The sequence below is a fragment of the Macaca fascicularis genome, chromosome 1, assembly GCF_037993035.2.
Source record: "Macaca fascicularis isolate 582-1 chromosome 1, T2T-MFA8v1.1".
Lineage (NCBI taxonomy): Eukaryota > Metazoa > Chordata > Mammalia > Primates > Cercopithecidae > Macaca > Macaca fascicularis.
In genome coordinates, this window is record NC_088375.1 from 83194469 (window position 1) to 83212599 (window position 18131).

Here is an 18131-nt window from a genome sequence, read left to right on the forward strand (position 1 = left end):
TCATTGTGGTTTTGATTTGCATTTCTCTGATGGCCAGTGATGATGAGCATTTTTCATGTGTCTGTTGGCTGTGTGAATGTCTTCTTTTGAGAAATGTCTGTTCATATCCTTTGCCCACTTTTTGATGGGGCTGTTTGTTTTTTTCTTGTAAATTTGTTTGAGTTCTTTGTAGGTTCTGGATATTAGCCCTTTGTCAGATGAGTAGATTGCAAAAATTTTCTCCCATTGTCTAGGTTGCCTGTTCACTCTGATGGTAGTTTCTTTTGCTGTGCAGAAGCTCTTTAGTTTAATTAGATCCCATTTGTCAATTTTGGCTTTTGCTGCCGTTGTTTTTGGTGTTTTAGACATGAAGTCTTTGCCCATGCCTATGTCCTGAATGGTACTACCTAGGTTTTCCTCTCGGGTTTTTATGGTATTAGGTCTAACATTTAAGTCTCTAATCCACCTTGAATTAATTTTCGTATAAGGAGTAAGGAAAGGATCCAGTTTCAGCTTTCTACTTATGGCTAGCCAATTTTCCCAGCACCATTTATTAAATAGGGAATCCTTTCCCCATTTCTTGTTTCTCTCAGGTTTCTCAAAGATCAGATGGCTGTAGATGTGTGGTATTATTTCTGAGGACTCTGTTCTGTTCCATTGGTCTATATCTCTGTTTTGGTACCAGTACCATGCTGTTTTGGTTACTGTAGCCTTGTAGTATAGTTTGAAGTCAGGTAGCGTGATGCCTCCAGCTTTGTTCTTTTGACTTAGGATTGTCTTGGAGATGCGGGCTCTTTTTTGGTTCCATATGAACTTTAAAGCAGTTTTTTCCAATTCTGTGAAGAAACTCATTGGTAGCTTGATGGGGATGGCATTGAATCTATAAATAACCTCGGGCAGTATGATTTTCACGATATTGATTCTTCCTATCCATGAGCATGGTATGTTCTTCCATTTGTTTGTGTCCTCTTTTATTTCACTGAGCAGTGGTTTGTAGTTCTCCTTGAAGAGGTCCTTTACATCCCTTGTAAGTTGGATTTCTAGGTATTTTATTGTCTTTGAAGCAATTATGAATGGAAGTTCATTCATGATTTGGCTCTCTGTTTGTCTGTTACTGCTGTATAAGAATGCTTGTGATTTTTGCACATTAATTTTGTATCCTGAAACTTGCTGAAGTTGCTTATCAGCTTAAGGAGATTTTGGACTGAGACAATGGGGTTTTCTAAATATACAATCATGTCATCTGCAAAGAGGGACAATTTGACTTCTTCTTTTCCTAATTGAATACCCTTGATTTCTTTCTCTTGCCTGATTGCCCTAGCCAGAACTTCCAACACTATGTTGAATAGGAGTGGTGAGAGAGGGCATCCCTGTCTTGTGCCAGGTTTCAAAGGGAATTCTTCCAGTTTTTGCTCATTCAGTATGATATTGGCTGTGGGTTTGTCAAAATAGCTCTTATTATTTTGAGGTACATTCCATCAATACCGAATTTATTGAGCATTTTTAGCATGAAGGGCTGTTGAATTTTGTCAAAAGCCTTTTCTGCATCTGTTGAGATAATCATGTGGTTCCTGTCTTTCGTTCTGTTTATATGCTGGATTATGTTTATTGATTTGTGAATGTTGAACCAGCCTTGCATCCCAGGGATGAAGCCCACTTGATCATGGTGGATAAGCTTTTTGATGTGCTGCTGAATCCGGTTTGCCAGTATTTTGTTGAGGATTTTTGCATCGATGTTCATCAGGGATATTGGTCTAAAATTCTCTTTTTTTGTTGTGTCTCTGCCAGGCTTTGGTATCAGGATGATGTTGGCCTCATAAAATGAGTTAGGGAGGATTCCCTCTTTTTCTATTGATTGGAATAGTTTCAGAAGGAATGGTATCAGCTCCTCCGTGTACCTCTGGTAGAATCCAGCTGTGAATCCATCTAGTCCTGGACTTTTTTTGGTTGGTAGGCTATTAATTATTGCCTCAATTTCAGAGCCTGCTATTGGTCTATTCAGGGATTCAACTTCTTCCTGGTTTAGTCTTGGAAGAGTGTAAGTGTCCAGGAAATTATACATTTCTTCTAGATTTTCTAGTTTATTTGCTGAGACGTGTTTATAGTATTCTCTGATAGTAGTTTGTATTTCTGTGGGGTCAGTGGTGATATCCCCTGTATCATTTTTATTGTGTCTATTTGATTCTTCTCTCTTTTCTTCTTTATTAGTCTTGCTAGCAGTCTGTCAATTTTGTTGATCTTTTCAAAAAACCAACTCCTGGATTCATTGATTTTTTGGAGGGTTTTTTGTGTCTCTATCTCCTTCAGTTCTGCTCTGATCTTAGTTATTTCTTGCCTTCTGCTAGCTTTCGAATGTGTTTGCTCTTGCTTCTCTAGTTCTTTTAATTGTGATGTTAGAGTGTCAATTTTAGATCTTTCCTGCTTTCTCTTGTGGGCATTTAGTGCTATAAATTTCCCTCTACACACTGCTTTAAATGTGTCCCAGAGATTCTGGTATGTTGTATCTTTGTTCTCATTGGTTTCAAAGAACATCTTTATTTCTGCCTTCATTTCGTTATGTACCCAGTAGTCATTCAGGAGCAGGTTGTTCAGTTTCCATGTAGTTGAGCGGTTTTGATTGAGTTTCTTAGTCCTGAGTTCTAGTTTGATTGCACTGTGGTCTGAGAGACAGTTTGTTATAATTTCTGTTCTTGTCCATTTGCTGAGGAGTGCTTTACTTCCAATTATGTGGTCAATTTTGGAATAAGTGCGATGTGGTGCTGAGAAGAATGTATATTCTGTTGATTTGGGGTGGAGAGTTCTATAGATGTCTATTAGGTCTGCTTGCTGCAGAGATGAGTTCAATTCCTGGTTATCCTTGTTAACTTTCTGTCTCGTTGATCTGTCTAATGTTGACAGTGGAGTGTTGAAGTCTCCCATTATTATTGTATGGGAGTCTAAGTCTCTTTGTAAGTCTCTAAGGACTTGCTTTATGAACCTGGGTGCTCCTGCATTGGGTGCATATATATTTAGGATAGTTAGCTCTTCCTGTTGAATTGATCCCTTTACCAGTATGTAATGGCCTTCTTTGTCTCTGTTGATCTTTGTGGTTTAAAGTCTGTTTTATCAGAGACTAGTATTGCAACCCCTGCTTTTTTTTGTTCTCCATTTGCTTGGTAAATCTTCCTCCATCCCTTTATTTTGAGCCTATGTGTGTCTCTGCATGTGAGATGGGTCTCCTGAATACAGCAGACTGATGGGTCTTGACTTGTTATCCATTTTGCCAGTCTGTGTCTTTTACTTGGAGCATTTAGTCCATTTACATTTAAGGTTAATATTGTTATGTGTGAACTTGATCCTGCCATTATGATATTAACTGGTTATTTTGTTCGTTAGTTGATGCAGTTTCTTCCTACCCTAAATGGTCTTTACATTTTGGCATGTTTTTGCAATGGCTGGTACCGGTTGTTCCTTTCCATGTTGAGCGCTTCCTTCAGGGTCTCTTGTAAGGCAGGCCTAGTGGTGACAAAATCTCTAAGCATTTGCTTATCTGTAAAGGATTTTATTTCTCCTTCACTGATCAAACTTAGTTTGGCTGGATATGAAATTCTGGGTTGAAAATTCTTTTCTTAAAGAATGTTGAATATTGGCCCCCACTCTCTTCTGGCTTGTAGAGTTTCTGCTGAGAGATCTGCTGTTAGTCTGATGGGCTTCCCTTTGTGGGTAACTCGACCTTTCTCTCTGCCTGCCCTTAAGATTTTTTCCTTCATTTCAACTTTGGTGAATCTGGCAATTATGTGTCTTGGAGTTGCTCTTCTCGAGGAGTATCTTTGTGGCGTTCTCTGTATTTCCTGGATTTGAATGTTGGCCTGCCCTACTAGGTTGGGGAAGTTCTCCTGGATGATATCCTGAAGAGTGTTTTCCAACTTGGTTCCATTTTCCCCCTCACTTTCAGGCACCCCAATCAGACGTAGATTTGGTCTTTTTACATAATCCCATACTTCTTGCAGGCTTTGTTCATTTCTTTTTCTTCTTTTTTCTTTTGGTTTCTCTTCTCGCTTCATTTCATTCATTTGATCCTCAATCGCTGATACTCTTTCTTCCAGTTGATTGAGTCGGTTACTGAAGCTTGTGCATTTGTCATGTATTTCTCGTGTCATGGTTTTCATCTCTGTCAGTTCGTTTATGACCTTCTCTGCATTAATTACTCTAGCCATCAATTCTTCCACTTTTTTTTCAAGATTTTTAGTTTCTTTGCGCTGGGTACATAATTCCTCCTTTAGCTCTGAGAAGTTTGATGGACTGAAGCCTTCTTCTCTCATCTCGTCAAAGTCATTCTCCGTCCAGCTTTGATCTGTTGCTGGCAATGAGCTGCGCTCCTTTGCCAGGGGAGATGAGCTCTTATTTTTTGAATTTCCAGCTTTTCTGCCCTGATTTTTCCCCATCTTTGTGATTTTATCTGCCTCTGGTCTTTGATGATGGTGATGTACTGATGGGGTTTTGGTGTAGGTGTCCTTCCTGTTTGGTAGTTTTCCTTCTAACAGTCAGGACCCTCAGCTGTAGGTCTGCTGGAGATTGCTTGAGGTCCACTCCAGACCCTGTTTGCCTGGGTATCAGCAGCAGAGGCTGCAGAAGATAGAATATTGCTGAGCAGCGAGTGTACCTGTCTGATTCTTGCTTTGGAAGCTTCCTCTCAGGGGTGTACTCCACCGTGTGAGGTGTGGGGTGTCAGTCTGCCCCTAGTGGGGGATGTCTCCCAGTTAGGCTACTCAGGGGTCAGGGACCCACTTGAGCAGGCAGTCTGTCCCTTCTCAGATCTCAACCTCTGTGTTCGGAGATCCACTGCTCTCTTCAAAGCTGTCAGACGGAGTCGTTTGCATCTGCAGAGGTTTCTACTGCTTTTGTTGTTGTTTAGGAGTGCCCTGTCCCCAGAGGTGGAGTCTACAGAGATAGGCAGGTTTCCTTGAGCTGCTGTGAGCTCCACCCAGTTCGAGCTTCCCAGTGGCTTTGTTTACCTACTTAAGCCTCAGCAATGGCGGGCGCCCCTCCCCCAGCCTCGCTGCTGCCTGCGGTTAGATCACAGACTGCTGTGCTAGCAATGAGGGAGGCTCCGTGGGCATGGGACCCTCCCGACCAGGTGTGGGATATAATCTCCTGGTGTGCCTGTTTGCTTAAAGTGCAGTATTGGGGTGGGAGTTACCTGATTTTCCAGGTGTTGTGTGTCTCAGTTCCCCTGGCTAGGAAAAGGGATTCCCTTCCCCCTTGCGCTTCCCAGGTGAGGCGATGCCTCGCCCTGCTTCAGCTCTTGCTGGTCAGGCTGCAGCAGCTGACCAGCACCGATTGTCCGGCACTCCCTAGTGAGATGAACCCAGTACCTCAGTTGAAAATGCAGAAATCACCAGTCTTCTGTGTCGCTGGCACTGGGAGCTGGAGACTGGAGCTGTTTCTATTTGGCCATCTTGCTCCACCCCCGCATTTTTCCTCATCTTTATGGATTTATCTACCTATGGTCTTTGTTCTTGATGACCTTCAGATGGAGTTTTTGTGTGGTTGTCCTTTTTGTTGATGTTGATGCTATTGCTTTCTGTTTGTTGGTTTTTCTTTTAACAGTCAGGCCCCTCTTCTGCAGGTCTGCTGGAATTTGCTGGGGGTCCACTCCAGACCCTGTTTGCCTGGGTATCAACAATGGAGGCTGCAGAACAGCAAAGATTGCTGCATGCTCCTTCCTCTGGAAGCTTCATTCCAGAGGGGTACCCACCAGATGACAGCTGGAGCTCTCCTGTCTGTCGACCCCTGCTGGGAAGTGTCTCTCCATCAGGAGGCATGCAGCTCAGGGACCCACTTGAGGCAGCCTGTCTCTTAGCAGAGCTCGAATGCTGTGCTGGGAGATCCACTGCTCTCTTCAGAGCTGGTAGGCAGGAACATTCAAGTCTGCTGAAGCTATGGCCACAGCCACCCCTTCCTTCAAGTGCTCTGTCCCAGGGAGATGGGAGTTTTATCTACAAGCCCCTGATGGGGCTGCTGCCTTTCTTTCAGAGACGTCCTGCTCAGACAGGAGGTATCTGGAGAGAGAGTCTGGCCACAGCGGCTTTGCAGCACTGAGGTTGGCTCTGCCCAATCCAAAATTCAGGGCAGCTTTGTTTACACTGTGAGGGGAAAACTGCCTACTCAAGCCTCAGTAATGGTGGATGCCCCTCCCCCCACCAAGCTTGAGTCCCAGGTCATCTTCAGACTGCTGTGCTGGCAGCGAGAATTTCAAGCCAGTGGATCTTAGCTTGCTGGGCTCCATTGGGGTGGGATCCACTGAGCAAGACCACTTGGATTTCTGGCTTCAGTTCCATTTCCAGGGGATTGAATGGTTCTGTCTTGCTGGCATTCCAGGCACCACTGGGGTATGAAAAAAAACTGCAGCTAGCTTGGTGTCTGCCCAAACAGCTGCCCAGTTTTGTGCTTGAAACTGGGGCCCTTGTGGTGTAGGCACCCAAAGGAATATCCTGGTCTGTGGGCTGTGAAGACTGGGAAAAGTATAGTATCTGGGCCAGAATGCACTGTCCTTCATGGCACAGTCCCTCATGGCTTCCCTTGGCTATGGGAGGGAGTTCCCTGACCCCTTGTGCTTCCCGGGTGAGGTGATGCCCCACCCTGCTTCAGTTCTCCCTCCGTGGGCTGCACCCACTGTCTAACCAGTCCCAGTGAGATGAACTGGGTACCTCAGTTGGAAATGCAGAAATCACCCACCTTCTGCGTTGGTCTCACTGGAGCTGCAGACCGGAGCTGTTCCTATTTGGCCATCTTGGCCTAATCATGCCATACTCCTATAATACTTTTTTGTACATTTTCTCACCACATACTCTGTGATCATTTCTTCATATTATAGTGATTTTGTAATATCATTTCCTAAAAAATCTTTAGCATAATTGATCAAATGTATTTTTCATTTTTGAGAGTTTAGAAGTTTCTTCCAACTTTATAAGTTATTATTGACGATGACATGAATATTTATAGGACTGCTATTGCATTTGGTATAAGCAGCAATGGCTTTTCAAGAGTTCTTGTGCAGTGATTAATTTCAAATACTGTTTGAATCAATGACATTCATTAACCAGTTTTCCATCAATGCTCCCATTATAGCAGTGTTTTCTGATATTTATGTCAATAAATATCATTAATGTTAATATTTCTTGAAAACGCAGCAAGAACTTTAAATTCTTCCAATGTGATCATATGATTCATTCTTCTTCATTACTTGGATAATTAGACAAAACAAGAGCCACTTCATTACTTACGTTCTAAATTTATTTTTTCATTTTAATAAATTTTTGCTTTTGGTATGACCTGAAATTTTTCATTATGATTTGCTCCTCAATATCAGAATAACCTCTACTGATTTTACCACTCACCTTTATTTCATATTTCACACATTTTTATCTTAATTATATACATGTAAATAAAATTTTTTAATTTTAAAATAAGGCACCTCTCACATATCTATATAAGAAATCTGTAATTTCTCACTTACTTCATTGAAACACTCCAAAACATCTTGCCAAATGCAGTATTTCTTCAAAACCCAGGAATTCTGATGAATTTGATATTATACAATTCCCACTAAAAAAGGGAAAAAATAGTACAGCAGATTTAGAATAGTATATACTGCTTATCAAGTACACTCAAAATGAAGCTTCATTTTGCAAAGGTGTCAATGAAAATCTAACCCTCCACTTACAATTTTATACATCTAATAAGTGGAAATATTTCCACAGAGTAGCTTCTAGACCCATACATTGTAAATCTCATCTCTCCTATACTAACCTGTGGGTTACTTCTGGTGCCAGACCCTATAGGACAAGTTTCTATTACAATATGACCTCTGGACTTAATGTCACCCCACTGGGAAAGTTAGACCAGCAGAAAACAGAAGTATTTCTGGAAGTCATTTCTATTTCAGACGGCTTACATAGCTTTATTATATAGGGAAGTAACTGTGCGCAATATAAATATAATTCCCAACTCAACTTTTTAGCCAGATCCCAAAATGTCCACAGCCACTCCAGCACCTGATGTGACAGGAAACCTAACTAAGAGTGAGACAAAATGCAAAGAGAAATTGTTCCTAATTGATTGCAGTTCAAATGTCTTACCTTTGCAAAATGAAAACATATGACCCTGCAAATATAATAGCAGGGCAGCTTGCACAACCTTGGAAGGAATGTGTGCAAGTGAGAGGCTGAAGTTTAAGCTTCGTAGCTTCACACTAATTCTACTCTTAACCGGACCATTCCTCAAAAGGGCATTGTTAATTCTACACTGAGTCTAAGAGGTAAGGCAGAAATCACTGTATTTTTGCTTCCCATGTATACCTTCTCATCAAGGACTGAATCATATACATTTTAGGACAATGATACACCTTTCCAACAGTACAAGCATGTGTGTGTATATCTAAGTCATACAAGATGCATAACTTATGGGCATTGTAAAAATTTCAAATTATATTTTCCAAGTTCAGCATATAAAAATTTTAAATATGCAACTATATTGATTCATATATATTTGGGGACCTATATTTTTATTGCAGAAAACTGCCAATGAACTAAAAAGTGTGCTGCCAGCCTTAGACAAGGCAATTGTGGCTCTGAATGCCCTGGATAAAGCTGATGTCGCTGAATTAAGGTAACTCTCCTAAGTTTCTTTTGAATTGGAAAAGCTCAGAAAAAAAAAAACATAAATTCATGTTTACTAAGCCTATATTCCATTTTTAGCTTCTATGCTAAGCCTATATTCCATTTTTTAACCTTGGTTTAAGATTTTTTACCCATCTTGGTTAAGTGTTCATTCTGTATGGTATATACTGTATCTTGTCAATTTTATGATGCCTTCAATTGTAAGGTTTATCAGTATTTTTTGTATCCTTAAGAAAAAATGCTGCCAGTTAAACTATGACGTGCTGTTTGTTATAAACTGAATCTCAATCTCTTTGATGTAAAAATGTGCATCTTAAAATTGACAAAATACAATATACAGTGAGCAAGAGGGAGTATCAGGAGATGACATCAGAGAAGTAACAGGGGCCAGTTCTTCCCCAGCACAGCCCCTCATGTACCTCATGACTTTGTTCCAGAAAGTTCTATTCTTTTAGCTTTTTTTTCTAGCAGATATTCCATAGAGAGTGATCAGTTCAAATTCCCTTTAGCCTAATTTCTGAGGGCCAGTGTGTCATAGTGGTTAAGCACATGGGCTCTGATACCAAGCTTCCTGGCTTGGAATCCTGGCACTGCCACTTTCTAGCTATATAAGCTCTCTGTGCCTGAGCTTTCCTTTTGTGCAAGAGTGATTGCAGATGTTGAAAGGACTGAATGAGTTAATACAGGTAAAGTACTTGTAACAGAGGCTGGAATAAGACAACTGCTCAATAAAGGTTACTTTCATGATAAGAGGTTTCCTCTGATCAAGTAGGCCCTTTTCCCTGCCCTAGTAGTACTACAAAAGCTAAGAAAACCAGCCTTGTCTTTGAACTCCTTGAGTATGTCTTGTTTGTTTGTTGTTTGTTTTTAAAGATCCTCCTTTGTTATATTGTTAATGTGTATTTTACTTTGCTCACTCCAAAATGCCACACGAATGAGGATGCCTTATAACCTGATCTCCATTGCTATTCTTGGACATGCAGCAGAGGCATCTAGCAGATGCACAGCTTAGTCCATTCTCTTTCCAAGCTGCTATTTCTATCATCAAAATGCCAGTGATTGCCCCATGATAGTTTCATCCTTTGCCACTTTGCAACATGAACCACTAGAAGCAGGAAGTAGACAGTAGAAAATGCAGATTGGAGAAAATCAAGAAAGATCCAAGACAGACTACTTCTGTGAAGTAATAAAGAATTTCAAAGCAAATTTCCAGTAGACAAGTCTCACTTTGAATCAAATATTTATTCCTGGAAAGTGGCACAAAGGTTGAACTACAGTCAATTTAAGCCTGTTTCCCCTTTAATTTAAATTAAATTTCCTAGGTAATACATTTTATCCTAGTATTATATTCACATCGTGTTTGTTTTAAATAGCGTCAAACCTGGGTAAAATTGAGGAAAGGTTCCTTATTGGAGCGCTCACTTCTCCTTTGTGGACCTTTTCTCTTTTCCTAGTTCCTTGGTTATCTTTCTCATTATTTCAAAAAGGCCAAGCTGATAATCTCAGAAAAGCAACCTGAAAAATTATTTCAGAATAAGGTGCTAATGACTGAGTTATTCAATCCATTTGAAAATGATCTTCATTTTAAAATTAGACTGTTAAAGAGACTAAACATTAAATCAAATGAACACATAGGTTAGAATTTCTAGTTGTACAGACACTGGGACCTACCTAAGGCTGAAGGATGGAAGGAGGGAGACAGTCAGAAAATGTAACTGTTACGTACTGGGCTTAGTACCAGGGTGATGAAATAACCTGTACAACAAACTCCCATGACACAAGTTTACCTGTATAACAAACCTGCACATGTACTCCTGAAACTAAAATAAAAGTTGAAAAAAAATTCTAGTTGTGAAATTCAAGGCAGGGGACCTTCTTGGTAAGCCCTTTGGATAATGTCATGCATGTAAAGTTGGCTTGGTTTCCTTCCTTCTTTGGGAAGTCTGTGTGATTTTCACTTGGGGAGGCTCATTACCCTGTGTGGACCTACCCTGCCTCGTTCCAAGTTCCAAATGCTGGTGCACAGCAACCATCACCCCCTTGTGATTTCTCTTTGAAACTTGCTTCTTATAAATGTTATTCTGACCCTGACTTTCCAAAGCATCAACTTCTTACCTAACAGTCCAGTGGCCTGTCAACTGATTAAGACATAGTGAAGAGGCAGCTTCCAATGTTCCAATAATAAATACATTATTAATGACTTAAAGGACAAATTCCCTTCCTCCCCTGACTGTTTTATCTGTGATTTTTTGCGGTGGGAATTTTAGATCAGGAAGAAGAAATGACAGCATGTGTTTAAGGGGAGTTGGCTGTTACATTACTTCTTAAGTCACGAGAATAGGGCTGACTCCGAGCGCATACCCGTGTACAGTGTCTCTGTGAAGCAGTCATCAGTAAATCAACCCTGGACTGAAATAAGAGAGGGGTTTCTATTTTTAAATAACTCTGCATTGAAGACTTTTCTTTTTTCTTTTTTCTTTTTTCTTTTTTTTTTTTTTTTTTTTTTGAGACAGTGTGTCTAGCTTTGTCGCCCAGGCTGGAGAACAGTGGCGTGATCTTGGCTCACTCCAGCCTCCGCTTCCTGGGTTCCAGCGATTCTCCTGCTTCAGTCACCAAGTAGCTGGGACTATAGGCACCCGCCACCATACCCAGCTAATTTTTTTATTTTTGTAGAGACAGGGTTTCGCAAAGTTGGCCAGGCTGGTCTCAAACTCCTGACCTCAAGTGATCTGCCCACCTCAGCCTCCCAAAGTGCAGGGATTACAGGCATGAGCCACCATGCCCAGCCCAAGACTTTTTATAATAAAATTAGCCTCTAACTCAGATGTAGTACTTATTTAAGTTTTATGCATTTCATCTTCCTAAAACTATGATATCCTTATATTTAAGACACCCAATCTTTAAAAAATACCTAAATAATTAAATAGCTATATGTTGACAAATAGTTTTCCTTGTCCAAATGTGTGTTAAAAAATCTGTGTATATTGTCTTCTGAGATATTTACAGGGTGCATTTCATTTTTAATTGTGAAGTTGATGAGATTTTCATCATCTATTACAGAGTATACACACGGCCTCCCTTCCTCGTACTGACTGTCATGAATGCAGTGTGTATACTTCTGCAAAAGAAACCTAACTGGGCAACGGCAAAGTTACTTCTTTCAGAAACTGGTTTCCTGAAAAAATTGATTAACCTTGACAAGGACAGCATACCTGATAAGGTAAAAAGTTGATCTGTAATTGATGCATCTCATATACACTCTGTAGGATCAAACAGACCACCTGCCATCTAAATTGTTCTATTCTTAGATGGAGAAACTATTCTCTAGGAAAATAGCTCTATTCTTCCAGGCAAGAGAGGAGATGCCTAGTTGGATAGGGAAAAGAAACCCCAGTCTGAGAAAAATTTCATTTTGATTATGGCTCCCAAAAGTAGATGAGAAATACAGTATATCTAACTCCAAACTGTGTGTGATACCATTTAGAAATAGAGGTGGACCTGTGGGTATGTGACACAGCTAAGGTAGAGAACATCCTCAGAGAGCCCCAGTGTGCCCCAGGTCACATCACCATTACTGACCAGACAGACCTTTGAATAGGGACTGTGCCTTGCCAATATGCCGCCTAGGGGACAGAAGGAAGAGGATGGTATTCCTAGTCACCTCACACCTGAAGTGCACAAGGAGACTTCAGAATTTTTAGACATCAAATTTCTAAAGCTGGAGAAAGTTAATCTGTATTGTTTTTGTTTTAAAAGTTTCTTTTTCAAAAGTATAGCAAAGCTACTGCAACAACAGTAGCAATAGCAGGATGTTTATAACAAAGACTTTTTCTCTCCTGGTACTAGGTTTTGCTGTTGTCATTTTGTTTTGTTTTTTGTTTGTTTTTTGTTTTGAGACGGAGTCTCGCTATGTTGCCCAGGCTGGAGATCTCAGCTCACTGCAACCTCCACCCGCCGGGGTTCAAGCGATTCTCCTGCCTTAGCCTCCTGAGTAGCTGAGACTACAGGTGCCCGCCACTATGCCCAGCTAATTTTGTATTTTTGGTGGAGACAGGGTTTCACCACGTTGGGCAGGCTGGTCTTGAACTCCTGAGCTTGTGATCTGCTCCCCTTGGCCTCCCAAAGTGCTGGGATTACAGGCGGGAACCACCTTGCCCAACCACTAGGGTCATTTTTGTAGCCAGGCATGTGTCTTTGATTCTACTATTAAAGATAAGTTATTTATTTATTTTTTTTTTTTTAGACAGAGTCTCACTCTATGCACTTGCTGGAGTACAGTGGTGTGATCTCGGCTCACTGCAACCTCTGCCTCCCGGGTTCAAGTGATTCTCGTGCCTCAGGTTCCCCAGTAGCTAGGATTACAGGCGTGTGCCATCATGCCCAGCTAATTTTTGTATTTTTAGTAGAGACAGGATTTCACCATGTTGGCCAGACTGGTCTCAAACTCCTGACCTCTGGTGACCCACCCACCTTGGCCTCCCAAAGGGCTCGGTTTACAGGCATGAGCCACCATGCCCCACCTGAATATTTTAATATGAAATAAAATTTCAATCTAGTGTAGACTGGGGAAAACTTCAGGTGAATAATATTTCTTTCTAATGTAATACATTAACTGTGTACTCTCTAGGTTTTCATGAAGCTAAAAAAAATTTTAACCTTACCTGATTTCAACCCAAACAAGATTGCGCTGGTTTCTGTTGCTTGTTGCTCCCTGTGCCAGTGGGTTATAGCTTTGAATAACTACCATGAAGTACAGAAGGTATGCTTTTCCTCCTAAACATCTGTCATGATTTGAAAGTGGCATGTCAATGTCCCAGAAATAATTTTTATTTAACAATACTCAAGTGAACTTGAGTGGAAAGGATACCTAAGGAGAAACACTTTAATCAAATATATTATTCTAACTCACACAGATGTCAAGTGCTCCCATTAAATTTGTTATTTATTGACAACTATGCTAGTATTTGTTTATTTCATTTTATTGTTTCACCATAATAGGCTACTTTGTACATAGTTCTAGGAAAGTTTAATTGTAACAATGGACATCTGTAAATGTCTTTCAAATATAAATGACATTTTTAACAGTACACCTGACTTTTTTTTGACACTTAAATGTTCTGACATTCTCTTTAAGGTTGTGGGCCCTAAACAAATCCAAGTAGCTGAAGCTCAAAACGTCCTTAAAATTGCGCGACAAAGACTGGCTGAGAAACAAAGAGGTTTACAGCTGGTAAGAAATACTTTTCCTTGTTCAGTTCTCACAATAAGACAAAACACCAGGACAACGTAATTATCTCAGGAGAGCTTATCAGTTTCAGATAAAATGGAAATAATAATATAGGTAGTGAAAAGATTAATTGTGAGGATTAAGTAAATAATATTATTGGTAATAATATTAATAATATATATAAAATTTTAGTGCCTACCACATAATAAAACACTCTATAGAGTTCATTATTATTGTCTTTATAATATTTTAATTTACTATTTCACCAAATTTCTCTCAGGAGATCTCTACAACTTCAGTTTACCAAAGCCTTAAAGAGTATCAATCTGTGGGGTTTTTTTCTTTTCAATCTGTGTTCTTTTTTTTTTTTTTTTAATGTTTTATTTATTTATTTATTTTTTTATTATTATACTTTGAGTTCTAGGGTACATGTGCATAACGTGCAGGTTTGTTACATATGTATACTTGTGCCATGTTGGTGTGCTGCAACCCTCAACTCGTCAGCACCCATCAACTCGTCATTTACATCAGGTATAACTCCCAATGCAATCCCTCCCCCCTCCCCCCTCCCCATGATAGGCCCCGGTGTGTGATGTTCCCCTTCCCGAGTCCAAGTGATCTCATTGTTCAGTTCCCACCTATGAGTGAGAACATGCGGTGTTTGGTTTTCTGTTCTTGTGATAGTTTGCTAACAATGATGGTTTCCAGCTGCATCCATGTCCCTACAAAGGACACAAACTCATCGTTTTTTATGGCTGCATAGTATTCCATGGTGTATATGTGCCACATTTTCTTAATCCAGTCTGTCACTGATGGACATTTGGGTTGATTCCAAGTCTTTGCTATTGTGAATAGTGCTGCAAAAAACATACCTGTGCATGTGTCTTTATAGCAGCATGATTTATAATCCTTTGGGTATATACCCAGTAATGGGATGGCTGGGTCATATGGTACATCTAGTTCTAGATCCTTGAGGAATCGCCATACTGTTTTCCATAATGGTTGAACTAGTTTACAATCCCACCAACAGTGTAAAAGTGTTCCTATTTCTCCACATCCTTTCCAGCACCTGTTGTTTCCTGACTTTTTAATGATCTCCATTCTAACTGGTGTGAGGTGGTATCTCATTGTGGTTTTGATTTGCATTTCTCTGATGGCCAGTGATGATGAGCATTTTTTCATGTGCCTGTTGGCTGTATGAATGTCTTCTTTTGAGAAATGTCTGTTCATATCCTTTTCCCACTTTTTGATGGGGTTGTTTGTTTTTTTCTTGTAAATTTGTTTGAGTTCTTTGTAGGTTCTGGATATTAGCCCTTTGTCAGATGAGTAGATTGCAAAAATTTTCTCCCATTCTGTAGGTTGCCTGTTCACTCTGATGGTAGTTTCTTTTGCTGTGCAGAAGCTCTTTAGTTTAATGAGATCCCATTTGTCAATTTTGGCTTTTGCTGCCGTTGCTTTTGGTGTTTTAGACATGAAGTCTTTGCCCATGCCTATGTCCTGAATGGTACTACCTAGGTTTTCCTCTTGGGTTTTTATGGTATTAGGTCTAACATTTAAGTCTCTAAATCCATCTTGAATTAATTTTCGTATAAGGAGTAAGGAAAGGATCCAGTTTCAGCTTTCTACTTATGGCTAGCCAATTTTCCCAACACCATTTATTAAATAGGGAATCTTTTCCCCATTTCTTGTTTCTCTCAGGTTTCTCAAAGATCAGATGGCTGTAGATGTGTGGTATTATTTCTGAGGACTCTGTTCTGTTCCATTGGTCTGTATCTCTGTTTTGGTACCAGTACCATGCTGGTTTGGTTACTGTAGCCTGGTAGTATAGTTTGAAGTCAGGTAGCGTGATGCCTCCAGCTTTGTTCTTTTGACTTAGGATTGTCTTGGAGATGCGGGCTCTTTTTTGGTTCCATATGAACTTTAAAGCAGTTTTTTCCAATTCTGTGAAGAAACTCATTGGTAGCTTGATGGGGATGGCATTGAATCTATAAATTACCTTGGGCAGTATGGTCATTTTCACGATATTGATTCTTCCTATCCATGAGCATGGTATGTTCTTCCATTTGTTTGTGTACTCTTTTATTTCACTGAGCAGTGGTTTGTAGTTCTCCTTGAAGAGGTCCTTTACATCCCTTGTAAGTTGGATTCCTAGGTATTTTATTCTCTTTGAAGCAATTGTGAATGGAAGTTCATTCATGATTTGGCTCTCCGTTTGTCTGTTACTGGTGTATAAGAATGCTTGTGATTTTTGCACATTAATTTTGTATCCTGAGACTTTGCTGAAGTTGCTTATCAGCTTAAGGAGATTTTGGGCTGAGACAATGGGATTTTCTAAATATACAATCATGTCATCTGCAAAGAGGGACAATTTGACTTCTTCTTTTCCTAACTGAATACCCTTGATTTCTTTCTCTTGCCTGATTGCCCTAGCCAGAACTTCCAACACTATGTTGAATAGGAGTGGTGAGAGAGGGCATCCCTGTCTTGTGCCAGTTTTCAAAGGGAATGTTTCCAGTTTTTGCCCATTCAGTATGATATTGGCTGTGGGTTTGTCATAAATAGCTCTTATTATTTTGAGGTACGTTCCATCAATACCGAATTTATTGAGCGTTTTTAGCGTGAAGGGCTGTTGAATTTTGTCAAAAGCCTTTTCTGCATCTATTGAGATAATCATGTGTTCTTTAAAAAACTGTACTTTGTGGGGCGCTGGGGCTCATGCCTGTAATCCCAGCACTTTGGGAGGCTGAGGCAGGTGGATCACCTGAGGTCAGGAGTTCAAGACCAGCCTGGCCAATATGGTGAAACCCCATCTCTACTAAAAATACAAAAATTAGCCAGGCGTGGTGGCAGGCGCCTGAAATCCCAGCTACTTCGGAGGCCGAGGCAGGAGAATCTCTTGAACCCGGGAGAAGGAGGTTGCAGTGAGCCAAGACTGCACCATTACACTCCAGCTTGGGCAACAAGAGCAAAATTCCGTCTCAAAAAAAAAAAAAAAATCCAGCTGTGCTCAACCTGTTTATATCATTACCCTGTTGCTTTGTAAAGGCATGATTATTCCTTAAATGTCTTGATTTTAAATTAAAATACAGTATCATTATCATTATGAGAACTGGAACTAGAATTGCTATCCCTGTTACCTATTTAGCTCACATACATTTTGAGAGTAAGCAAAGTAATACATTTCAGAGATGGCAAACAGGCACATTCAGTCCATTGACATCTTTTGACCTATTACAGTCTTCCCACCCCTCACCTCATTTTGATATAATCCACATTTTGAAATCTGGGAATTTTACTTAATATCTGATTTTCTGTCTTTTCCTGAAAACTCAGATAGCTGGCAACTCTGGGCTAGCATTCCCACTTGGCTGTAGGCAGCCCCCACTCACTTCAAGCATTTCTGCTACCTGCTTGGCCCCATAGGCATTTCGGGCAAACTGAGATATATTAAAAAGGATTGGCTTAGGATTGTCTTGGAAATGCGGGCTCCTTTTTGGTTCCATATGAACTTTAAAGCAGTTTTTTCCAATTCTGTGAAGAAACTCATTGGTAGCTTGATGGGGATGGCATTGAATCTATAAATTACCTTGGGCAGTATGGCCGTTTTCACGATATTGATTCTTCCTATCCATGAGCATGGTATGTTCTTCCATTTGTTTGCGTCCTCTTTTATTTCACTGAGCAGTGGTTTGTAGTTCTCCTTAAAGAGGTCACTTGGACTCGGGAAGGGGAACATCACACACCGGGGCCTATCATGGGGAGGGGGGAGGGGGGAGGGATTGCATTGGGAGTTATACCTGATGTAAATGACGAGTTGATGGGTGCTGATGAGTTGATGGGTGCAGCACACCAACATGGCACAAGTATATATATGTAACAAACCTGCACGTTATGCACATGTACCCTAGAACTTAAAGTATAATAATAAAAAAATTAATTAATTAATTAATTAAATATTTACAAAAAAAAAGGATTGGATATTTTTGAAGGAAATAAACAAATTTGAACTGAATTTACTTTATATAGATATATCATTTCTTGCTAATATTTTGTTGTAGCTTATAGTCTATAGAGTTTTGTTTTGATGGGTGCTAATAATAGTTAATGTTTATTTAGCACTTACTGTGTTCCAAGCACTGTGCTCATTTAATCCTCATTTAATCCTCACCACAACATTTCAAAGTAGATGTTTATAAATGATAAAACTAAATTTTAAAGATTTAGTAAATTTGTTCAAGATCTTAAGCTAATAAGTGATGGTGCCC

General features: G+C 40.0%; 1 protein-coding gene across 1 annotated transcript in view; it reads left to right on the forward strand.

The window, feature by feature from the left end:
- Positions 1-18131, forward strand: part of DNAH14 (dynein axonemal heavy chain 14) — a 526180-nt gene that overhangs the window by 426633 nt on the left and 81416 nt on the right. The window contains exons 61-64 of the mRNA XM_045397720.2: positions 8534-8628; positions 11700-11859; positions 13267-13398; positions 13774-13869. Coding sequence (XP_045253655.2) covers positions 8534-8628; positions 11700-11859; positions 13267-13398; positions 13774-13869 — 483 coding nt within the window. The remainder of the gene's footprint in view (positions 1-8533; positions 8629-11699; positions 11860-13266; positions 13399-13773; positions 13870-18131) is intronic.